The sequence below is a fragment of the Argopecten irradians genome, chromosome 1, assembly GCF_041381155.1.
Source record: "Argopecten irradians isolate NY chromosome 1, Ai_NY, whole genome shotgun sequence".
NCBI classification, from domain to species: Eukaryota; Metazoa; Mollusca; class Bivalvia; order Pectinida; family Pectinidae; genus Argopecten; species Argopecten irradians.
The window spans coordinates 69,436,448-69,463,547 of record NC_091134.1 but is presented as its reverse complement, the minus strand read 5'-3'; the positions used below and the strand labels follow the sequence as shown (position 1 = coordinate 69,463,547).

At 35.5% G+C, this 27,100-nt stretch overlaps 1 protein-coding gene across 1 annotated transcript; it reads right to left on the bottom strand.

The window, feature by feature from the left end:
* Positions 1-10,161: 10,161 nt before the first annotated feature.
* LOC138306883 (importin subunit alpha-1-like) lies at positions 10,162-27,040 on the bottom strand. Its single transcript, XM_069247405.1, has 11 exons — positions 26,943-27,040; positions 26,507-26,734; positions 25,030-25,161; positions 24,730-24,917; positions 24,430-24,602; positions 15,159-15,241; positions 14,675-14,885; positions 13,860-14,146; positions 13,425-13,607; positions 13,071-13,220; positions 10,162-12,738 (listed from the first exon to the last, which is right to left on the bottom strand). Exons 2-11 carry the CDS (start codon positions 26,570-26,572, stop codon positions 12,643-12,645), a joined length of 1,569 nt encoding a protein of 522 aa, XP_069103506.1. The 5' UTR covers positions 26,573-26,734; positions 26,943-27,040; the 3' UTR covers positions 10,162-12,642.
* Between the last annotated feature and the right edge of the window lie 60 nt (positions 27,041-27,100).

The following is a 27,100-nucleotide window of genomic DNA, read 5'->3' as shown; positions in this document are numbered from 1 at the left end:
ATGTGATCATTTTGATTCAAATTTCGAAGCCGAAATCAATAAATCAGTTACCAATACTTTAGCCAGTCATTCGGTAAAGTCTCAAGATTTTGATGAAATTCCACTGCAGGTTGTTAAAAGGGTATGTAGATGTTTACCACGTGGTAAAACAGCTGGATATGATAACATTGTGTACGAACATTTGATTTTTGCCAACGATAACTTGTACAACTGCCTTCATGCTCTTTTTAATGCTTTCGTTAGAGTAGAATATGTCCCTCCTGTACTTACAAAGGGGCTGATTTGTATACTGTATAAAGGTCACAACAAGCCAAAAACTGACCCTAACAGTTATCGTGCCATATCTCTTTTACCAGTAATTTTGAAAGTTTTTGAAAAAATTTTGCTTGGTAGACTTGAAGAAACAAATTTGTTTATTCCAAATCCTCTACAGAATGGCTTTCAAAAGCACGTCAGTAGTACAATGACGTCATTTCTGGTTAATGAATCTATTACATTTGCAAAAGAAAATAACAGCAAACTTTTTACATGTTTTCTCGATGCTGCTAAAGCGTTTGATTGTGTTTGGCACAATGGTCTTTTTTACAAACTTCAAAACTTAGGTTTTAAATCAAAGTATATCAATATTATTGTTTCTCTATATTCGAACATGTATAGTGCTGTATTGCACCAAGGTTTGGTATCAAATTGGTTCAAGATACACCAAGGTACACGCCAGGGAAGTATTATTTCTCCGTGGCTGTACACAGTTTTCATTAATGACCTACTTAATGATTTATGTTCATCTCAGTACTCTCTTATCATACAAGATATAAATGTAACTTGTCCAACGCAAGCTGATGATATTACCCTTCTGTCTTTTTGTAAACGTGGTTTGGACTGTCTTATGGATATCTGTTACAATTACAGTTGTAAATGGAGATTTAGTTACAATGCATCTAAGTCTTCTGTGATTGTTTTTAACGAAAGCAAAAGTTCATTTTCGAAAGCAAAACGTCTGTGGAAACTCGGCAATGATACTGTCTCAGAATCTATAAATACCAAGCATGTCGGTATATTTCTAAATAAATTCAAACCAGGTTGTCCAGACGTCAATGAGACAGTTAACAAGCTTCGTAGTCAATGTTTTGCTTTGTTAAACTGTAATTTATTTGGTATTGGAATTAATCCATTGACCGCTGCTAAGTTGTACAAGACAGTAGTTATGCCAGGTAGCCTTTTTGGATGTGAACTCTGGTTCTCACTATCTGAAACTGAATGGAACCGCCTTGAAACAGTTCACCATTTGTGTGCTAAGCTTATTCAAGGTTTTCCAAGGCGCACCAGATCAGATATTGTCCTAAGTATGCTTGGGTTAACATCCATACGGTTAAATGTTGAACTTTCGAAACTTCGGTTCTTTTCTGCATTATGCAGAGCAGATATACGCTTTACTGCGAAGAGGCTCTTCATACTACGTCTCTTTCATGTATATTTTGGTACCTACTGTAGCGAAAATGGTTTTGCTGTCGACATTTGGAACATTTTTCACAAATATGAATTGCAAGACTTCTTGTACCAATTCTTGCAAGATGGGATTTTCCCAGTGAAGCATTATTGGAAACATCTCATTAAGGCTGTCCTTCTTGGCGAGTACACCTCACAGTGGAGTGAACGCCTCACTGTCTGTGAAGAGTTTGAGAGGTTTAAAAACCTCCAGTGTGATATGCGTCCTTCGCCGATATGGTTCTTATCTAAATGTTACCCATATCTTGATAGAACGTTTAAAAATGTTGCTAAGCTATGGTGCATTTCACCAAATTGCGAACTCTCTTGTGCCCAGTGCAATGATTATGTATACGATGCAGTGGCACATTCTTTGCTAGACTGTCGTAGTCGCGCATTGCTATCTCTCCGTGACGTTTTTTTCCACGAAGATAGTCAACGACTACCCAGTACAAGTTTACACCTTTTTAACCAACTCCTCAATGGAAGTTAAGATCTCAATGCTCCTCGGCAGTCCACCAGCCACATTGAAAGATATTTTTATTGACGAGGACCGATGCTTTGCGTCATTTGCTAAAGAATGCTGCATTTATTCTGAAAAAGCTTCACAGCTAACGTTTAACTAGTAAGAGTATGTCTCAATGCATCCTACACTCTGTATTTTTTCCCTTTTTTGTGGGTGTTTTTTTGTGTGTCATATTTTATAGTTATCACTTATTATTTTGATTGTTCTGCACTGTACCAATGTTCTCCTTATTTACCTAAAGTTTCTGTTGTTTTCCTGTTCATCATAATATAATACGTTCATTGTAACTCTTCAAATTTTGGAGGAATAAAGACATGAATGAATGAATGAATGAACATTATTATTCAATATATTTAAATAATGATCGTTTAATCGGTCAAGAGTATCCGCATTCGTCAGCGCTCTTCTACCAGAATTAACAGGCAGTACGTAACATAAACATAGGAAAATATCTCTCTCAAAACCAAAGTAATCTTTTGAAAGTTGCATAATGATAATATCATCAGAATCCTTGTTAACAATTTTGATACCCTGTGAGATTGTATCTCTTACATATACAATAAGGCCACCAGAGTCTCTTTTAGTATTTTTAACATATTCAGTTCTATGCAAGGGAAAACATGTAAAATTTTCAACCTCAATATCCCGCAATGGAGACGTCCACGTCTCGGTAAACAAAAGAATGTCATTAACATCAATAAGTTTTTTAAAGAAATCGCTGTTCAGTTTGTTACTTCTTTTAGTAACTAACCCTTGACAGTTCAGGTAAACAAGTCTAATGCTGTCCTTACCCGCGTACGTGCACGTGCAACCTTCGCTAACCTAGTCACTGTCCGAGTCTCCGCCCCTTGCCGCTTCCATTGGCTCGCTTCGCTGCCTTCCGGACCAATCAGTAGACGCCCGTCGCTGTAGAATTGTGTCCCATTCAGGTAACGCGTCCTTGACTACCTTGCCCTTCACGATCAGCTTAGCTGGAAAAACTATCTTTGCGTCTTCATTATTCCTTCTTGCCGTCCTTAGGTCCTTCAGCAGTTTCTTACGCGCGGTTTGAACTTCCTTTGGGTAGTCTCTACCAATCCCGAAACCTGTATCTTTGAGGCATTTCACTTCAGACATCATTTTTTCAGTGTCGGTATAGTCACGGAAACCCGCGATTAATGGGCGTGGTTTAACCTGTCCATCATTTTCTCCACGTGCTCGGCTGGGATTCCCTACACGATGTGCTCTTTGTATAAACATGTCTTCACCTTCACTGATATTCAGCTTTGTTTTAATAAAGTTTTTAACAACATCTATGCCCCTTTCACCTGCTGAATACGGAATACCGTAAAACAACAAATTGTTGCGACGACTTCTTGCCTCCAAATCAATTGCTCTATATTCCAGATATTTCATTCTGTCTTCTAAACTATCAATATTTTCCTGTATGCTTTCAATGTCCTCTACGGCTATATCAACTTGTTTACTGACCTTGTTCAGGGCGACTTCAATACCATCGAGCTTCATAAGCTTTCCCATCATAACACTCAGTTTCTCATCTACAGACATAGATTCAAACTTTGATAAGTCCAGACCAGTGTCCACTTTACTGCCCCCTGTACTGTGCCGTTGCCGTTTGGAGGTGACCTTGACGAACTCGTCGTGGCCATTTTGATCTTCGTCGCTGGATGTGTCCTGGCCTTGTACAGAAAATCCACATTTCCCTGCTCTAGAACTGTTCAAAGCACCTCTACCGCTACTTCCTCCTCTCGTTCGACAACCTCTTCTTCCACCAGTCATTTTTTTAAGCAAATTTAAGCCACTTTAGCACCATATATTAGCAATATTTCACCAGAGGTAATTTAACGTGTGACCACTGTCGTGTCACGTGACCTATGAGTCCGAATTATTCTGAATTTTTGTTGGAACTATAGATAATGAATTTTGTATCTTTTTTTGAAACAATATTTGATTCTATCAAATGCATCAGTGACACATTCACAACTTATAAAATGTTTTCTCTAAAATAAAAAAAAAAACCTGTAGAATGAACCTACATTTATTCATTTATATATATTTGAAATTGATCATTTCAATTTTTGTCATATTCAACAGATATAAAAAAATTGTTGGTTCTTTTTTTCAGGCACCATGCATGCATAGTGACATGAATACAGAAAGTTCATCCCTTGGACCTGTATACAAGTGTATGTATACATATACATACAATTAGCATCATATGAAGACTGAAGAATGTTGATATGAGTGCTCTTGAAAGTAAACTTTTCCAATATGGACCTATAAGATCATGAACAGAACATTTAAACAGTATTAATTTATTAAATGTTCCTTTCAACTGTAATCATTAAATAAAATTATGATGCAATACTTTTTCATTGTTTAACTTTGTAGAAATATTTGTTTATATTAGTCCTCTAGATCCAGTGATTATAATTCTTGCATCCATATGCCGGCCCATTTGTTTGTCAGGGCTTGTGAGATAGCTTTTCAATTACTTTTAAAATATAAGGATTTTTTTTACATATAGCAATATAGATACCATTGTCTTAGCATTTCTAAATTCTACTTTACAAGAGAATAGACTCAACATATAAATAAAACCATAAAACTAGCAAGTTATCTGAAATGTTAAAAATCTTTTTGTCTGAACCAAATTTCACATTTATTGTCTATGTGTAACTTGTACATAGACCATTTATGTATTAATACTGTAGTAACAGTGATTACAAACACATAGACTAAAATGTAGTATGTAGTACTATGTACATCTGTCTTTGATTTGAGTTCTAAACAAAAAAAGTGGTACCTATTGGGAAGTTGTGACTTGGGCGGAGGGTGAAATACAGAAGAAATAGCTACACATGGAAAAAAGAAAGATATACAGTACCATATGGATTCAAAGTTGCTCCAAAATCAATGAGACTAAATAACCAAAAAAAAAGCCATGTAAACCCCAAATATGCAATGACCAGATCAATGATAAAGCACCCTTCCACTTATCTGTAGCTATTTCTTCTATATTTCAACCCCCCACTCAAGTTACAACTTCCCAACCTCATGATTCTTCTGTCTTTTAGCCCCCCCCCCCTACCCCACAACACACACATACCTGATTGATTGTCATGTTATTTCAGGTTCCTATTCAGGTATTATTCCTAAAAACCAAAAAGGGTATACACACCGTGTACTCTCAAAGGAGGGGAACCACTTCATTCAAAAATGGAATTTACAATTTCATCTTAATTTTGAAATTTTCAATTTAATTATTAATTACTGGACTATTAAAACAGTATAGAACCCCTCGGCTACAGACAAAGTACTGTGGTACACATTTCTCTTAATTAATTACTTTTCTTCAACTCAATCATCTTTTTCTCCAGAGCACAAAAAAGAACAGGAAACAACAGAAAAGGAAAGTAACATACATGTAGGCCTATATGTTTTCTGGAAATATATATGATGTGTTAATTCTCACAGCATAGGCCTACATGAATGTGAAGAATTAAATATTATCAATGTTTGAGAGAATTTCCTAGTTGTAATTCTATAGCAGCTACATGGAATGTACGTTTACATATATACATTGTACGATACATATACATCATAAAAGTTTCTTTCCTTCCAGCTGGACATTCATGTCATCTCTCTCCAGAACTCAAATATTGTTTACAAAAAAAAAACAAACAGAGACATAGATAATTTAATTAAATCTCTGCAAAAAACTACACGAATAATTGAACACATATATTGTACTTGTAAAATATCTATGTATGAGCTAATTTATTTTCACATCTTTGACAGCTACATGCATGGACGTTCTATGGAACGTTTTCGTGTGGTTTTAAATGGGAAATTATGTTACGATTATTTGTACTTAACCTTCATGATTCGGTTGATGTAAAATACGACGAATGCGATGCTGCAATAATTGCCCCTTGCCGGGGCCCCATCTCTGCATCGGCCGAATATTTGTGTCGATTTCCATGTACAAGATGCTTTTATCGAAAAATTATTACAAAGCATTGTCATTAATGTAAGAATACTTCATTTGCATCAAATGTATCATCTCAAAACAACAATTTGCATACCGCATTAGTGGTTTATCACACGAAACGAAACCGACACGACTGAGAAACACATGTCCATGTTGACATTTCCACGCAGCCTCGTTTTCAAAGAGTTTGGCGAATTTATATTTAGAACTCTGCTAAATTTACACGGGGCTTCCCCAAAATTTCAATGGTCAAAACTGGACACCGTAAGCAGAACTTGACCATCATTATGGTATACAATGACTTTTGGAAGGCCAAAGAACGCATTTAGATTGGTTTCCTTTGCCCGTCTATTCACTTTAACATTTTATTTATTCTAATCAAACAGTTCTGAAGGTGATGATAAGTGTGCTAGTAAACGTATAGTTAATAAATCCTGCGACTCTACAAAATTATTGATCTCGTTTTACATTCCTATTTCAAAAATTAAAAGCCGTTTCGGAAAGGTAGTGGCCCTTTAAAGTGAACAGTATGGCAAGGATGGCTAATGTCGGTAAAAATGGTGTAAATGTATCAAGTATAATTTCTTATGGAATAGAAAAATAAACTTTCTCGTCAAAATCTGTTTGCGTGCGTAGAAATTAATTTAAAGTATAGGAATCCTAAAACGTCCTCCCGGCTGACTACATGCATGTCCGTGGTTACATTTCCACGCAGCCCCGCTTTCAATGCCTTCAACTTTTCTTTATTTCAATGGTCAGAACTGGGAAACGTAAGCAGAACTTGACCGTCGTATTAATATGCGAGAACTTTTGGAAAGCCAATGAACGCATTTAGACTGGTTTTCTTTGCCAGACTTTTCACTTTAATTGCTTTGTTAAGACATACATGATGATTTATAAACAAATATATGTTTTACACCCGGTCCACCCCAACTGCGAATGATAAATATTATGAAGTTCCTTACCGTCAATCGATTGATTTGTAACACAGCGAGAAATTCTGTACCGTGTAGCGATAAACGCTAACACTCTACCGACACAACGTGGCTATTTTTAGACTCGAGTACTGTCGCCAAATCCACAGGTAAATCGCGGGGCGCTCTGGCTACATCAGCTATACCAAACACAATCGTAAATGTTACAAATACCGTAAAATCTTGTGTTACTTACACACCAGTGTACTTTGCACATGTATTTTTTCTTATGGCTTTAAATACTGAAAAAAAATCTACTATCGGTATATTTTGCGCATTCAAATTTTGGGGAAAACGATGTCCGGGGAACCACAAATTCAGTGTTATAAAGGTGGTAATTTCATTGCAAAACATTCACAATAAATGCTTGACAACTTGCACAAAAAGTGTTGTATTTAGAAGAAATAACATAATATAATTGCACTGTGCTTGTTTTCTTTTATTGGCCACCGTAACTGAAACAGTGAAATATATCTTGCAGAACATGTCAAAAACATTGGCAGTCCGCCGTACTCGATCCGTACACATGTCAATGTCTGGAGATATTACACATAATAGTTATCAGAACTATTTGAAAATATTATAATTTAGTTACTTTAATATTGCCACAATAAGTTTTAAGTGTGTTTGAGATCATTAACAAACTTTAAAGAGCATTCCGATAGCATTTACGTTGGCTTGCAATAATCACATCGTGAGTGAACTCACTATCTGTACGGCACCAGATCCAAGCTGATGGCTAATTATATATAACAGTACGGTTAAAATGCCACTAACCTTCTAGCTTGTCAGTTTTGCTGTAATAATATTACAAACCACTTATTGAAAATCCTAAATATAGGACAGTTTAGGACTCGTCTTATAAATCCCACGTGTGTTTTGACTTTTTGCACACGGCCCGCAGCCAGGACATGTTATGGCGGTTCCCTACGTAATGAGCATAGCTAGATCTATAAGGAGTTTCATATGCAGTTTTACTAGAAATATGAAGATTTGTTAAAATATCTAAAATAAAGAAATACTAGTCAAGTGAATTTTTATGCAATTTGAAGAATATTTGTTTTGTTTTTAAGTAGATACAGACGCATTGTTGATGATATATAGATCGGTTAAGCTAACTAGCCATTCAGTTTCGTTAAGCTGGATGAGAGGCCCGAGCGTAGCATCCAGTACCAGTTTACCTGTGGATTTGGCGACAGTACTGGAGTCTATAAATAACTACACTCATTCAATACATCGATACAAGTCAGCGGTAGAGCGGTAGGGGTTTATATACACGCATCGTTCGCAGTTGGGGTGGACCGGGTGTAAGAGATATTTTTTTTAATAGTAGAATCCCTCGATGGACATTTTAGTCTAGTTCATGTGTATTGGATTTTACTATTAAAGGTTTGAACATGCGCCGCGCAGCGGAAAATTTTCTAAAATGAAGTACGAAAAATGTGCAGGACCCTTTTTTCTTTCAAATGCCCCTGCCTTAGGAATGTCAAATTATACATAATAGTAAACTGATAATTGATGTTAAAATTTAGCAACTATTACTAACACAAGTTCAAAGCGCTTTAAAATTATCACAAAATTCTTCGGGATAGAATGTTCATTTTTCATCCTTTGAAATTACCGCTAGCCCAGAAAAAATAAAATATTTTGAATACAGTATCACTCAATGTGCAGCTGTCCCGAAGGTGTAACAAATAATAGGCTAGTCAAAAGTGGTATTCCTCCTGCACATTTTGAGATTGGACGAAAACAAAAAGATGGTACTAATCTTGGAGTTATTTAGTTCTGAAATTCGATATGGAGCTTCCCTTTAGGCACATTTGGAAACGATACGAAACAAGAAATCAAATAGGGATCTTAATATCCACCATAGAATGATCCAAGTCCATGGAAAGACATCCTCGATACTCCAGGGGTTCCGATCACATATGATCTCTACACCCCTTGAACACTCTAATAGCAAAACTGGAGGCAACTGAACAGGTAATTTAGTCATTTGGTGTACATCAAAAGAGTCGTACAGCGGTACACTGTGGTTGACTTGTGGCTTTGAAGTAGGGCGTCGCTTTCTCTGTAGTCTTCAAACAATATTTTGCGGGCCTGTGACTGGTTCAGATTTATTCCCTTGAAATGCCTTCAGTTTTACTATAAGATAGTCCAGGGGTGTAGAGATCGTATGTGATCGGATGATAGAAAGAAGGATCTTTTCCCCGCTTTCACCTTTTCAAATTCAACATGGCCATTGTCAGTCATGTCGTTTGTTTGTATTTATTTAAGCAATGATTTCACTATTTCTTTCAATTTCATCGGGGTATGAAATTTTGTTTGCAAACTGTCTGAATCCCTGTACATACAAAAAAAACAGTACTTTATGAGAAATAGCAGCAAACTTCAAGAAATTTGAGACAGATCCCTTCAGTACTTTCTGAGAAAACATGGTAACAATTTTCAACTATCAAAATCAAAGATAGTAGCCGGTCGGTTATCTTGTTGACCGATTGGTCCAAATACGCAATATCCACAACTAGGCCCTATATTCAGTACTTTGTGAGAAATAGCAGTAACAAGAATTTAAACAGGCGACAAACTTTTTAGACTTCTTGATGAAACAAAATATGTTTCAACGAATGATTCTATATTGATTTTCCAAATTTCCGGATTAAGTATGAAAGCGAAAAATGAAAATTGTTTTGAAATGAATGAAGGAGACCCTACATGACCTCTTCCGTACTTTATGTGTCAAAATAAAAATAATTGTGATCAATTGTTTCCGGATCATTAACAAAATGAAAATAGGTGAACCTATCCAAAAACTGATCTCTTCAGAAATAGTGGCAACAATAATTGTTTATAAGATTAGTTTCAAGATTGGTGAAATACGATGATAGCTGACTAAAAATATTGAATGGCTGGCGTCTTTGGTTTTGGCAAATTAAGATTTATCTGCTGATATCCAGATTTTACCCATAAACGATGAAGTAACCTAAAGATTTGAGAAAGGCGGATCAAAAACCTCTAAATACAAGGTGTTGTAGCCAATTCTATCAATGATTCCTCAAAAACTTCCCATAAATGACAAATTCGCACGTAGAATCAACACAATACAAGGTCAATCCACATTCCTCTTACTGAAGTGTTAACTATACATACAAAGGCAACCAAAAAATTAGTCGAGGCAGTAATTGATGTTATAGTGTTTATTTCACTTGAGTTGGTCCCCATGTATAGGTAGATATGTGTAAAATATTGTAACGATCTGTAAACAGTAAAATACAGACATAGAGACAGAAAGAAAGGAGAAAGATGGGAAGACAAAAAAAAAAAAAAAAAAAGAGAGGATAAAACTCATCAAAAATACGTATAGCATTACAAATCATACAAACATTATCAGTTTTTTTTACAGGAATATACATTGAATCTTAACAATTATTGGTCTAGAATAGCAAGCACTCAACACATTTATCTAGAATCTCTGTACATACAACACATGTATACAAATATGAGCACTTTCCTGTTCGCAATTCCACATTATTATGCTTCTTATAAAACATCCGTATAGAGAGCACTACTGAATCATCAAACACATAACATCAGCATAATGGTCAGCAATTCATTACTACATGACAATGTTGACAAAATATGCATTGCTTATATAATTACCAAATAGTAGATACCTGACTACCCCTTCCACTACCTGTTTGAATGTGGTTATCAAGTCTAGCACCTCAAATATAGTCTTACTCAGAAATCCTATCTAACTATACAGTTTTAGGTTACTGTATCCTTAACCCTTTACCACATGCAAACTAGTAGACTGCATCACCAGGCTTCCATGAGGAAAGTATACAATGTTCAACACGAACATTGTTGCAACATCTGTCAGGATTTATTTACTTTCATGTTTATTTTTGAGAAATGTTTTGGTAATAAAGTTGCTTCAAAATGAATCAAACTACAGTGATGCTATCATTTCCAAATATTATTCGATACGAGGACTTCAAAAATTATTAAAAACATTTACAGGTCAGAAAATGGTTGATTTTCTCTGTCCGAAATACTCAAAATATTGCCGATTTTGTATAACTTTTAGAAAAAGATTTGCACAAATTACTTGAAATATCGTAAACAAACTAATATATATCTGAATCATGGCTCAGTCAATATATTTGCTCTGAAAAACACTTATTTCTGCTTTGTCCGTGCCGGTTCACCGCTACTTTCACTTTCTATTGTTCCGCGTAGTGTGTTTGTTGTGGAATGTTTGTACATTATTTGCTGTTGAAAAAGCACGGAAATAATCTATCAACTTTAAATGAAGTATATTAAAGGTTTATAGAAGTTTTGACAACAAGTTTCTAACAAATTTATCAACACTCACGGCTGTAAACTTGCCAGTCCATTCCAACACGGCATCAGGTAATGACGATAGTACGAGACCTCGCCGTTCTTCATGACCGTCAGATTTTCTATCGGTCAAATTGAATAAAACATCGTCTAAATCATAGTCAGATAATATGGTGTTAGGTCTGTGATATTTAAATATCATGACATTGTACTTATAATTACAAATATCTGCTGAAATATCAACAACAGAAGCCATGATGGCGTCTCTGGTAACATGAGTGAAGCAGTGAACACGTGTGATTTTCTCGAGTTTTATATAGTAACACTGTGCCGATTTTTGATTGGTTAGAAATTTGGCACGTCTATAATTAGATTGTAAAGTCTGAACACATGTGATGCTTTATCACGTGATACGAAGCTAGCAAAACATTGATAGTCAAAATGGCGTCCAGAGTCGCTTGCATTTAGATCAATCATGTACGGGCGTCCAGAGGCGCTTATATTACATTGAGATGGTGCGGGGCGTCCAAAGTTGTTTACATGGGGTAAGGGGTAAAGGCGTCCAAAGGCGCTTACATGTGGTAAAGGGTTAAGTAAAGTCATACTCAGAAATCCTATCTAACTATTCAGTTTTAGGTTACTGTATCCTTATGTATAGTCATACTCAGATATCCTATCTAACTATTCAGTTTTAGGTTACTGTATCCTTATGTATAGTCATACTCAGATATCCTATCTAACTATTCAGTTTTAGGTTACTGTATCCTTAGGTATAGTCATACTCAGATATCCTATCTAACTATTCAGTTTTAGGTTACTGTATCCTTATATATAGTCATACTCAGATATCCTATCTAACTATTCAGCTTTGGGTTACTGTATCCTTACGTATAGTCATACTCAGAAATCCTATTTAACTATTCAGTTTTTAGTTACTGTATCCTTACGTATAGTCATACTCAGAAATCCTATCTAACTATTCAGTTTTAGGTTACTGTATCCCACACGATTTACACCATCCCTCACATGATATAAAGATCATGAGGAAATTTGTTGACAATTCATAGCAGCTTAGGTATACACAGAGCAATCTAAATGGATTGCAGTGTTTGTAGCTATATAGTAAATATCTTGTTACTACAACACATCACAGATGGTAAAGTAGTCCTTATAAATTATCACATGATCACGGATCTCTTTACCCCCTCGCCGACAGGAGCCATACTTCCTGGCTTGGTGGGACCCTGACCTGGAATGAAAATGTCGTCTAGTCCCCAGTACTGCTCTTCTAGTGTGGGCGTCCCTTCCAGAGAGAGAAGTCAGAAAGAGAAACCCTGCTGAGGAATGGCTGTTGCTGCGTTAAACTGGTAGGCATTGCCGTCTGTGCTGGCTGGGGCAAGACTCTGATCCTCTCCCTGTACATTCCAAAATAAAAATAATTTTAACTTTGCTCAAGAAGCCATGTGTCAATACTAGCAGCGATTTTGTAGCCAGAGACCGATAAATTATTTGAAGGGCCACAAAATTATTTAGGTATCAGATCAAATCAATGAGATGAAAATGCATTTTTGGACCTGGTCAGATTTGTAAACAAAAACACTGCTAAAAAAGAAAACAATTATTTTTAAATGTGGTAGTACTATGTGCCAGCTAATAATTTGGTTCCTGATCACTAAAGATGGTATTCAGCATTCATATATTATTTCCTGGTAGGCCTTTCCCTTTTATATGGGTTTATTTCACTCACCTCATCAGCGAAGTATTTTTCTATGAGTTCCAGTGCTGCCTTGTACACCTGCTCGTTTTCGTGATTCTGAAGATTCTCAATTTTGTCAAGGCCTCCAGACTCTTCAATCATCACACACACAACTTCCTGTTGGCCGATCTTTTCAGCAGCCTGTATCAAAATGTATTTCACATTATATATTTGTTCATTACTCTATGGTTTTATCAATTTTTCAAGGATCCAAACATTTTTTTATTTTGGTGGTTACTGATACATATCGATATATTCTCAAATGCTTCTACTTTCCAAAACAGATTTCCCAGATATTCATACAGAAATTGATGAAAACCCCCGAAATAATTGGATGGTCCTTACCATAAGAATGTTGCCAATAGCATCCAAGATGACCAGAATGACCTTGGCTTCCTTGACTGTGAGAAGGTCACACAGAGGTTTGATGGCCCCCAGTTGTACCAAGTATGCGATCTGTTCCACCGTGCCTCCCGAGGTTAGGTTAGTGATCGCCCACACAGCCTCTTTCTGGCTCTTGTAGTCACCCTTAAAAATAATCATTAATGCAAGATTTTAAAACCCTTATGTATGTGCCCCTCCAACTTACCTAACACATCATAGCTACACAATTTTGCTGAACTAGGAATCAACATATTTTAACACTGCCACTGATTATGAGTGAAGGTATGGATTGTTACTGCTTGGGAAGATAAAGGGGTATAACGGAATTGTGCTCACATTCATCAAACTTTAGAGCAGACAACTCAAGTGAAATAGCCTAAGTACAGAGTTATTTACCTTGATTAAAATCTCCAGTGTATAAGGTAGCAGTTCCTCATTAATCACACATTGTATCTGTTGTGTGTTACCGGCGGTGATGTTGGATATCGTCCAGGCAGCCTCCTTTTGGATGTTCACCTTATTATGAGTGAGGAGACCCTTGAATGCCTTCAGTGCCCCCTGGTCTATGACATTTTGTGTTTGACTGTCGTCACCAGTGACAATGTTACCTACAGCCCTGAGGGCAGGGGTTATCACAGATACTTCACTACTGCCTAATAGTTCCACTAGTCTGGGTACCACACCTACAACATCACAAAATTACAATCTCAGGCTTGTTATCTTGTATTTCGACACACCTGTGACTCTTTTAGGAGTTCAATGATCAATATCTTAATTCAATAGGTATATATTGTCTTCCAGTTTCAGCATTTAATCAGCTGGTTGACTATCTTTGTATAGCCAGCCATCATAATAAGCCAGATAATCAAGAGAGCCAAGGTGTAAAACTGTCCACTACTATAACTCAGAATAGCTAAATTGTTACCATCCTAGTGACTACTGTCAATTGTAAAAAAATAATCAGTATCAATTTCTTGGCACAATTCAAAACAATCACAAAAGTCATAACTCTTCACAATCTGTATTATTTTGAGTTATAAATCTTGTGACTTGTATGATGAGATATCCTGAGAACATGAATTCTGTAGAAGTGACAGCCCTATTTTACTCAATTTACAGTAATCATCTTCAAACTTGCAGAATGCGGACAGATATCAGAAATGTATCAAACATCCTGTCCAAGGGTAGATAACTCTGGGTTTGCTACCTACCACTATCTACAACCTCCTGGATCTTATCGTTGGTGCCATCGGTGAGATATGACAATGCCCAGCATGTGTCAGTGAGAACCTCGCGGTCAGTATGTTGTAATAGTCTGGCCAGAGTGGGCAGGAACTGACGTACGACCTTGAACTTGGGAGGGGGGTTCTTGTTTCTACATAAGTTTGACAAAGTCCATGTGACATTTCTAAGGAAACCAGCCTGTGAAATAGATTAAACATCATGATTTACATTTAATATCATCCAAAACGGTTACAGTAAAAAACTGTTTGAAAATATTTCATCAAGTAAAATAATTTTTTGGGGACTACTTGTCCTGATTTATAAGCATGTAAATAATACATATACGTTAATACACACAAAATTATGTCGGTACAAAATTTGATAATGTAATAATAGTCGTAACGGAAATGTATCTGGTATCCATCGTATAACAACTTGATATTGTAAAGACATAGGATATTGACCACTTACAGGTGTTTCTGGTTTGATTAGCCGGAGTAAAGGTTCAATGATTCCAGATTCTGTTACGTAGTCTCTCAAGTCAGGACCATCACCTGTAATCAAGAATATGTCACTATGTTTCCTCTATACAACAGGCATTGTCAATGAATATTGGCATGACACACAAAGGTGGGGTTGCAAAATCCGCCCACGCGCCGATTTTTTCCAAATTTTGCAGTGTTAAAGGTCTAGGTACATAACTACTTTTTAAGTGCTTTTTATTTGTTTTGTAGGTTTTAAAAAGGCATAAAGGGCCTAAAATGATGTTTTCTAAAATTACTTTGGGTATGTGGCAAGGGGACCCCTTGTGTCCATATTTTGAACATAATTTTATTTTTTAATTATTTGTGTTAAAGTGTACACGGAACGGAAAATTATATTTTAATATGTTATTCTGTCAGATCTCCTGACAAGAATGTTGAAAAACGCATCAAAATCGGCCGCTTCAGTACCGAGATACCGCCCTCCAAAGTGCTCCATTTTTACCTGTATATCGACTGCTTATCAGGGTATCGGCCGCTCACCCTGATTTGGGAAATAACAGGATGTGACGTCACGAGGACAACGGCAGTGTGAGCTGTACATGTTTGGTAGTGGGGTTATAGCACAAAGGTGGACATATATATATTCCTGAAATGGGGCTACGATAATTTGACAAATATATATACAGTTATGATGACGATTTGATCATATTATATTAGGAAACATTGCAACTGAAATAAGGCTAATTTACATATTCATAATAAGTCTAAAGGCATCACCTTGTGTACCTTGTGTAAACTTTTATACATACACAGCTCGGTACATTTTTACTAGATATCTAATCTCTGTTTCAACAAATTACTAAATCATCAAACTTCGGTAATATTCAATTTTCTCTATGTAATCTTAAAAGAGACAAATTCGGAAAATGATGGTCATATAATTATCCATTTGAATATGTTTCTGTATATTCAAGAACCAACATAACACAAAAGAAAATGTGTTGAATGTATTTTATAGTTCAATACACGTAGCCATCATAGACATAAATTGGGGGGTTAACAATAAAACAAAACTTGAGAGTTTTAATCTATAATATAAAATTCATTTATAGTATAACGTGTTTCTCTTCTCTTTTAAGCTATGTCAACATGTATTATTTAACCCTTTAAGCGCTATATACTCTTACTATACAAGGGGCCTCACTGTTGAATTAATTTGAAGAAATACAGAAATTATGAATACCTTTATTTAATGTTCAATAATATTTTTTCCATGCCATTTTCAATAATAGACATATATACAAATTTTGTTCAGTAGATGTTTAGGTTTACATAGATGGTAAATTTGTCTCTAAAAATTTGTCAGGTAAGGATTTACAGGTAAAAATTACAGGTAAATAAAAACATTTTCTTCAAAATTCCATAAAGTAGGAGTATTTATAATGTAAATCACCTAACTATCATTCTTTATTCCTGTTCTTCAGCAAGGAATAGAATTAATTAGTGTTGGTGATTAATTGATTCATATTTCAGGTGTGAACAGGTAAATCATAGCTCTAGTTGACAGGTAAACATTGTCGTTGAATTATGAAATAAAACTAAGTATGTTGTAAATTCTGACTTTGTGATTATTATTTCACACATTTCTTGTGAGTTTACCTGTTCTGAAGGACTGATTCAGGAGGTAGATATTTCATCAGAGTCCTTGTCATTAGCAGGTAATAATACCTGGCGATAATATACCGTATTTTCCCTATTAAGAGCGCCTCCTCTAATAAGGGCGCCCCCACGTTTTTTGCTGAAAAAAATCAGCTAATTTCATACAATTTTTGTGCCAGATTGTGACGAATTGTCTTTGCAGACGCTAATAAAATACTGTTTCACATCAATCTGATGCTTAACAGATATCCCATCAGCTATAAATGTATTGCACTGGGTAACTTAGGACATCTTTGCTAAGTGTTTACACATAGAAACAGCGAGAATTCCATGTTCAAAACAAAACGTGTCACTTGAATGCCCCACACACGTGTATGGATGAAGACTAACTGGCAACAACATTTTAGCGATGTCTATACAGGTTTTATGAATACTTACTGTATGTCTATGATAAAGGTTACTAAATAACAGGCATGTTATCATTTCTAAGCATTTAATTGTGTGCTCTTGTCGGTATTTCCCATCTGCCACAAAACGAAAGTAGCGATCGAAAGCACCGTCCGCCATTTTGTGTACGCATGGTAAACAAACAGGCTAGCATAAAATGCAAAAATTCCGTGAAACATACATATTTAACCAATGTTTAATACTTCTGGTGCAAACATTTCTTCATAATTATGTAATTTCAATACTTACTTGACTTCAAAACGTAATTTGGCTATAGTAAGTTTCAGAAAAATACGAAACTAAAAGCAAGATGACTATAGTCTGTTTCAGAAAAAAACATCTAAAAATGGTCTCAAATAACGGCGCCCCCCTAGGCCATTTACCCGCGCCCGGCGCCCTCATTAGGGAAAATACGGTACAAAGGTATGAAGGTGTCGTTGTCACACAGGTGTAAGTTTGAGAGAATATTTTGGAAACGATCTTTAGACATTTTGTCTCCGAAAAATGGAGTAAAAATAACGTTCTCAGTTGCCCAGTAAGTCTCGGTTTTATGGACAATCCCATCGCTATAAAAAGACTAAAAAATACTTTCATCTCCTCGAGTGACACCTGTTTCCACTCGAAGATACGCGAGTGATTTCCTTGACGACCTTGATATTTTGCGGTCGGCATATAAATCTGTTGGACAACAATATTTAAAAAATCGTCATTTAGAAATAAGTGGAAAAATCTATAGGTTCCTGATTTTCCATATTAATAATAAGTTTTGATTCCCTTGTAAACGGGACACAAAAAGGTGGCCCCGATGATTTCATCCAACCCTCCGCTTTGTCCGAGTTGTCTTCGTCGTCATTCTCGGGCGAGAAATCATCCATATCAATGTGAGCAATTACTGCTCCATTCCTAACAATATACTCGGGCCCAAAACCTTTGAATTCAGTTTAACTGTCACTATTTTCATTGAAGATATTTTCAATATTATCGCCTTCGTCACTGTCCCAGTCTGAGTCAAAAGCGGCCGCCATGATGGAATTTACGAATTGTTTACGTTTGCTGTCGGGGCCTGTTCAACATAGCATATCGTAGTACTCCCGCCGAGAGTATCAGTACATACACGCTGTTATGCTAGTTTGGGGCCTAAACAACCAATCAGAATCATTTTTATTTATAAACACGTGGATGGGAAATACCTAAGAGCCGTGTGAAAAAGGTTGTCAACAGAACGACATTTGCGGTGACCAACATTACGAGACCGATACTAGCGGAACGACATTTGCGGTGACAAGCGCTTAAAGGGTTAAACAATCTTCAACAGTAAATTTATTGATCATACAGATTATTATTTTTGGTATCATAATAATGATCGATATTGACCAAAATTCACAAAGAATTGGATATCCGAAATCTAGTATCAAAATTCTGACATTGTGCATTATATTTGCATTTGTTCTTTCTCGACATGCCATTTATAAATAATTTTGCAGTTTTTGTTATGAAAATACATATACATGTACATGTAGCCAGAAACATTTATGATGTACAAATGTACACATGGGTGTTTCTGAAGTATATACATGTAGTGCTTGATACACTTGTTATATGTTACGCACAAACGGTATATTTTACTTTTATTTTTAAACCAAAAATTTATAAGTGTTTACAAATATGACATTATTTAAGGATTAACTTGAATAGATTTTTTATGTTATGGAGATATAACACAAAAATCTGAGTGTACTCTAAATAAACCGCGAAGCGGTTTATGATGAGAGTACACTCAGATTTTTGTGTTATATCTCCATAACATAAAAAATCTATTCAAATTAATCCTTATAATTCATTTTACTAAAGATAATCTCTTCAACATTTAAAATTCATTTTGGGACTCTTTTGTCTATGAAATTATTACGGCGTCATCTCAGCCAATCAGAAGCGACGTTACAAACGGCGACGCCATTTTTTCCTTTATGGGCTGATAAAGTAAATTTTTAAGCCAATGAAAATGCTCGTAACAAGCAAAATTGAATTATACAACAATAACATCATGGCCTATCGCTAACTTCCTGTGGACTGATATTTTGACACGTGACGTGTGCTAATCAACAAAGCGTGACAGGTCACTAAACACCTTTCTTACGTAATCCCCTCATTAGCCAGGGTTGATCACGCGTTTAAGTTACTGCAGTATACAGGTATAGAGATTAACGCGGCACGACATTGAAAGTATTCTGATTTTGAAACTTGATATCTGATATTTGGATTAGACATAGACATCTTCAGTTCGTCTGACTGCATGATTTATTGTTCTAGTAAAGACACTAATGAATGAACTTGAGCGAAATATCAACAAGTCGTCGGATGAACTGTATTACGTGTATTTGAAAGCTGAATGTATTTCGTCAAAAACAATTAGATCGGAAAATATCACTCCGTCTAAATTCTAAATATGTGTTACGGTTCTCAAAACTTGGTTTATAGAATTAAATCCACCAACTCACAGTAGAATTAAATGACAAACATATTTACTGGTAATTAAGCAATGGTATTAAATGTGTAATAAGTCACACGATCGATTTCAGACAAAACACAATTAGTAGATGCATTTGCACATATGCAAAAAAATCTGTTTAGAGTTATACCTTAAGTCGTATGGGCAGGTTTTATGAAAAAGTCAGAATTTTGTAAACTGGGTTCAAGGATTTATTTGACCAGTAGACATTAGACGACCCGAGTTGGGTTTTGGGTAACATAATCAAGAACATAGACGACCTTGATATAATATTCATGTACATCGCGGATATACAACGTACATGAATTATTATGTACATTTTATTGTGTATAATTATGCAGTGATCGCGCAGAGATGTTCATTTATCTACGACAGGTACAATATATATATGTATGGTATAAATCCCTATTTCCATGCATATTCCAAACTCATGTCTGTGATTGAGGATAATATTAAATAGGTATCGGACATGTACACAAGTATTTGTGTCTTAAAAATCGATTTTTACAAACGGATGGTTCACATTAGATGGCAGACACCGAATATCGCCACTCTATCTTATGCGAGTAGAGTCGGTCCCGTTGTCCTCGTGACGTCACAGGTCAGGGGTCCTGAATCAGGGTCAGTGGCTTGGGGCTTCAGGCGTGTTCTAGAGAACAGGCGCATTATCTCTAATACCGTAATCGCTATGAAACTCGTACTTTCACCATTCTAAATTTTATCCAATGATGCATATATCAAGCCTTATATACCAAACCATTCCGTGTACACTTTACTGCCGTTCTATCATAAGATTGCACGATTGTGTTACAGTACTAGTGTATCGACTCACTGTAGTAGATTACATCGCTACATGGTACAGGTGAAGTGCCTATGTAACACGCATTGTGATTGGCTGAGTTGATCTAAAAATAGAAGAGAAAAACGTGTGTGCACAGTAAAGCTGGTTTTTTTAGCCTGCCATGCTTGGTGTCATTTTCTTCCGATATTCGACGAATTTAACAACTTCTCCACTGACCTTTGTTGGTGTCATGATAGACCGAACACGTGGAAGCAGAGAACCATGTTGTTCCTCGCACAACTTTGCGATGTTTCCGACAGGTGGATTTACAAACGTCGGCCGCTTTAGATATATTTCCATAGGACACCCCATGCCATCATTGTACATTTTCACTACCCTTTCGCGTACTTTTAGATCGGTTCGTGGCTTTGACATGTCGACATATGATCGGTTGAGGACTGCTTCTAATTTTGGCTGTGATCGGTTGAACCGCTTCTAATTTTGGCGCAATTTTAGCGAGAGATTAAAATAGTAACGTAACGTTACACATGTGCAAACACACATGTATCTTACCGGTAACTTATAATATGCACGCGTTAGCAGCTTGGAGATCGACGATTTTTAGTACTTCCACACTTTTTTATTCAGTATAAAGTTCAAATTCAGAGTTAAATTGACATTTTAAATATACCTTACCATAATTATGAAACTGAACAGTTGTTTTAGCAGATACTTTCTTCTTGACCTTCATATTTATTCATTAACGGTACCAGTATTATCATGTTTAAATCAATATTATGTATTCTTCTACAGCTAGTATAACCTGATTGTGTGTTATCTCTTTCCATGTTTGATTTTTTTTTCAATCATCTTATTTATATATTTACAACAGCTATTTCAGGAAACTCTGTCAGTCAAGTTCGTCACATGTGCTAGGTGTACTACGGAAAAAACCACCCAAACAGTCATGTATATCACAGCGCGAATTCTATATATCAGCGTTATTTATTTTTACAGCGTAATACTTCTATTTTACAAATATTAATTTTTCAGATGTTTATCTATGAACATTTGTAATTGTTTCGACGTACTTACAACGTCCTGATTGCACAAATAGGTTGCATTGTGTAACGTTTATTTATATACACACTTCAGCCAATCACAATGCGTGTTACATAGGCACTTCACCTGTACCATGTAGCGATGTAATCTACTACAGTGAGTCGATACACTAGTACTGTAACACAATCGTGCAATCTTATGATAGAACGGCAGTAATAAAAGATACTTCATTCTTTATTTCATATCCATTTATAATGATATTTACGAATTATTTTGAAGCAAAAAAATCTCAAATTTTTGTCAGGATAAAAATTGAGGATATTGGGTTTGCTCGAAATATTTGGCATGTTACCGATTTTGTCCACACTTTTAAACCATTTTAAAAACATGATATATTTATAATCTTATAACAGATTCTTTTTCAAAAAACTTGAAATCCGGGAAAATAGCTGAAATGTAGCGAGGGGAAAATCGAAAATCAATATTTGCCCTAGTTGACCATAAATTTAAAATTGATCATAGAATTTGTTTAGTTAAGATGTACTCTAAAATTATTGCATTTCTATTCATGCATCTTCCCTAACAGTATAAAAAAAGCCTAACAACTAGATATGCTCTTGGGTGAAACAAATAGTTCTCTTTTTGTATCAGAAATCAATAATTATCAGAAAGAAATGTATTTTCGTTAGCATCTTAAACTCAAAAGATACAAATGAAGATTATCCATCTCTCTTATGTAGATAGAAACTATTTTAAATTGAATTAAAAATGATTAAATAGGGAAACAGAGTTACATTTGATTTTCAAATAAAATATGTATTATTTAAAAATAATGCCAGCACCACAAAGACTACAATATTATTTTTGAGCAATCAGACGGCTTTTATTTCGAAACAATGGCAACAATGTATTTAAAACTGTTACTATCTCATTTGGCATACCCCATAACCCATTTCTACCAATTTTCAGTAACATCTAATCATATATAAATTTCAACCAATCAGAGACCTCCATTTTGTTTTCATGGCAACCCATCTTTTTGAAAGGGATTTCATGTTATTCAGCATACCTCCTAACCTCTATTTATCAATTTTCATTTAAATCTGACATCATTTAAATTTCAACCAATCAGAGGCCTCCGTTTTGTTACCATGGCAACCAATATTTTAAAAGGTTTTTACCATGATATAAATAAAAATTATTTCTGTACACCGATTTTCACGTATATCGGACTCTGGAATCATAAACAAGAAATGTATAACTAGGTGTACTAACAAAGATGTGGTCCGTTGCTACATGCACTCTCTATTTTTAAGTCACTCAAAAACAGTTTTCCCAGATTTTAATTTTGAACCTAATTTACATATAGACAGAAAATGTCATGGGAGTATTTTTAAATGGGGGTAAAATTGTGGACAAAACCAGTAACAGGGTGAAATGAGATGACAAAGAGCAATGTTTCGTTTTTTGCAAAAAGTGTTACTTTTTCGTAAAAAAATATTATTTCAAACAAAATTTTCCGTTAAAAATCTAAAAGAAATGACTTAAATATAAAGTATACGATCTACTCAAATGATTTATGAATAAAAAATGTAGAATATTTAACAAAGGCTAACCTTTTTTGGCATGTTTGTGCAGGTAGTTTTAATGAAAATGACTACAAAGAATTCAGGCCCTTTGGGCCTTTTTAAAATCACAAAAGAATAAAGAAGTGTCATTTTAAAGGGACAACTAGTAGTACTTTCAATATGCAAAGTTTCAAGAAAATTGGGCTGTGGGCAGTTTCTATGGGATTTTTAACATTAGCTTGAACACCACCTTTTCCTATCCTTTAATATAAGAAATTTCCTCAATTTGTGAATTTTGTCCAAAAACTTGTTCACCTCCCACAAACAAACATAACTTGAATTAGTTGGTGATTGAAAACAACATATTGTTACTGCTGTGATATCCGAACTGTTGATTGTGACAGTGATGTACTAGTCGTGCAACCTATTGACATAATGGGCTACAATATAATGCTAGTTGATTGGTTGGTGGGCGTGGCTAATATCATACGATATGTGTGACTGGCTTGTGATACTGATAGACCTATTTTAAACTCATTGGATATTGCCGTATTCATAGGACAGCAGGGTTCCAGGTAATAACGGGAAAAGTAAAAGATAACTGCTCAAAGCAAAAACTTCACCGAATCGCTTGAACCTGGCCTCCTTTCTTTTAAAGAAGAGCTATTTAGTTATGCGGTACCTGGCAAAGAGACATTGAGGTTTTTACGCCCACGCGAGGTAAGGGAAATGACCATCCCTGAAGTGTACAAGCGGATGTTTATGACCAGATAATGAAATTACAAATGCCAGAGAGCAAAAGCAATATGAAGTCTGAAGCGGAACACATTGCAAAACGACTTAGATTTGAAAACCAGATCGGTCGAGATCATATGTACGAATTTAATATTAGACAAAATCTTCTGCACATACTAGATCTCATGGCAGTGACGTTGACCTTCCACACACTTTTCTCTTATCAGGACAACCATTATGCCTATCAAACTTGCATATTTAACGCACTCGTCACGAGAACATTGACAGATAAACTCCGCCCACTTGTTCTATTGCCTGGCATCGGAAAGGCTTTGTAAGCTCTACCCCTCCAGATGATTGACAGAACCACTCGGCCAGTCGATAATATCTGTCACTCAATTTACTGAAGTATTACATCAGTAATTTTGTCATGGTTATATATCATGATATAGTAAATGCACCTTCAATTCACTGAATTCATGTTGAATGTAATTACCTGCAATGTTGCCGAGAGCCCAGACAGCCTGTTCACATACATTGTGATGAGGAGATGATAGAAGTTTGACAAATGGCGGAACAGCTCCTGCCTTTACTACAGCTTTAGTCTGGTCACTGGTACCCGAGGCAATGTTTGTTAGTGCCCAAGCAGCCTCAAACTGAAGATCCGGTCTACAAAATAAATTTTTTTGATTGGCTTTGCCCATTTGTTTTTACCAATATGTATAAACGCTTCTAGTAGATTGCAATATGTTTGCGGAATTTTGCCCTTTTTGACAGTGTTCGAACTGAAATTTACCTGTCACTATGAGATAGATATTCCACCATTCTTGGTATCACACCAGTTTTAATGATGTCATCAATAGGTGGGTTCCTCTCCTTGGACAGCAGTTTACGAGCAGCCTGTGTACATTGCATCTGCTGCTGTGGTTCATTTCCATTGATTCCATTGACAATTTCAACCAATGTCAGGTTTACTGCATTTGTCTGAGAAAACAGAAAATCGAATATCAACATTTCTTTATATAATTTGCACAGTACTGCCAATTAAAGCACATTTAAAAAAAATATATATATATATAATCATTTATATAGATACCTTATTACTTGCATCCTGCAGAGGACTGGTAGGTTCGTCATCGATTGCAACATTTCTTCTCTTCAGCAGCTGGTCATCTTTCTTGGCTTTTCTTAATTCCACCGACACTTCATTTCTTCTCCTTCTCATTTCCTGATGATGAGAAATTTAAAGATCTTAACATTTTAGAACTAGGACTAAAACATGAACCATGTAGTGCTCTATTTGTCCATCTTTGAAGCAAAAACATTAGTTTTTGCTAAAACAAGTTCTTTTACAAAAAAAAAAAAATTATCCCAAATCCAAATGTAGTTTTTCTTCCTTTCTTAATGGAACACTGAAATGATATGTCAGCACCAAATAATAAATCTCATCTTTTGGGCTTTCCATTAGTTACCAATAGAAACAATAGCCTCATACAAATATTTAAATATACTACATGAATTAATCCCATTAAAGTCCCATTATTCGTATCTGTCTTATTTTTTTCATGATTTAGAAGAACCTTGAAAAAAAATCCTGTTGTAAATCATGCAGACAGAACTAAATCAAAGTCAAGATGAGCAATAATGATTCGGAAACTTTTGATAAAAATTAAATAAATATTGAACATTGCTAGGTGGGTCCCATTTAGCCGAACAACCCGTTCAGTTAGCAGACATTGCAACAGCGTTGCCGAGAAAGTCGTGTGACTATATATGTATATAGCTACCGTAACTAGGTACGACTGGCAGAGTTGAGTTGTCTCCCATGTCAGAATGATTTGTTTTTGTTTGAAGGAAAATTAGGGGCCAATTGTATCAATATTTGTAATGAACAAATCATCATAGAAAAATGAGCCAGATTACCTAGAAATCCTTGAGGACTAATCTAATTAATTAGGTAATGGTATAAATGCAACTGTAATATTTGGGATTTAAATGAGGTTAAAAAATCAGACAACAGATTCACAAGAATATTGAAAAAAAAAAAAAAAAAAAAAAAAAAAAACTTCTATGCAAGTAAGTACCTGTGTTTATTGAAACCACCACGTGATGTTTTAAATTTATGAAAATATTAAAGGCCCATTACCTTTCCGGAGCAAAATATAAAGATTTTTTAAAAACATTAATTACCTCAGAAAATATATACCGATGGCATAAGATGAGGTTACAACACCAAACATATGCAAGATTTCCTGCGTAATATATGATAACAATGGAGAGTCATTTCGCTGTTTTACCGTCTGCCGCAGTGATAGTCAACTACCGCGCGGTATTTAGGACGACGGGGGAACCATAAGACGACCCGCGTTATGAAAATTAACATTTTGTTTATTGTTTAGGAGGTGATAATAAGTGTAGTATTAACGTTAAGTTAATAACTTTTGCCACTTGACTAAATTATTAATCTCGTTTTACATTCCCATTTTAAAAATCAAAAACCGTTTCGGAAAGGTAGTGGGCCTTTAAACCAAAAAAAAGTATAATAATAATGTTCAATAATATACGATATTTACATCAACATCTCTTCCTTTGTTCTTGTATGTCTTCATACGAGCTGTGCCGTTTTCGTTTGATGGCATTTTGACTTTGACTTTTTATTTTTCTAAATCGACGATTGTGATCCGGAGAGCTCTTCGTGCGTAATATGTCCAAAATTATGGTTTACTGAATGTATCCGTCCAAAATATCTGGTTCCTCGAGGTAAATCTCACGAAATTAAGACCCAGTGCCGACAGAGAAATCTAAAATGAAGATAAAAGAAATTACAAGTATTTGGCCTACCGTCCAGGTAAAACTTCAATCTTTTGTGCTAGCCTAAAACAAAGATAAAATAAATTCAGTATTAAAAGATATCATCCTGTCCATCGTTTGAAATGAGATTAAATACTTGTAGTTTAGAGAAAGTGATCATAAAATACATATTGCGTGTGATTTGCCATTTATACTCACGTTTTCAAATATATCACAGCTGCTTGATCATGAGGCTAAGGAAGAAGACTTCGAATTTTCCGCTGTTTTGAAAGGGAACCTGCTAAGTCGAAATTAATTGGTTGGTATTTTTAGGCGTTAGCGCTGATTGGTTGTCGCTATAGCAACAACACAATGTA

Bases quoted from the DNA above. Each gene is read 5' to 3' on its own strand.
- LOC138306883 (XM_069247405.1), bottom strand. From the start codon at position 26,572: ATGCCATCAAACGAAAACGGCACAGCTCGTATGAAGACATACAAGAAC. The intron at 25,162-26,506 runs GTAAATATCGTA...TCTCATCATCAG, and splicing joins ACAAAGGAAGAGATGTTGAT to GAAATGAGAAGGAGAAGAAA. The intron at 15,242-24,429 runs GTAATTACATTC...TCTTGATTACAG, and splicing joins GGCTCTCGGCAACATTGCAG to GTGATGGTCCTGACTTGAGA.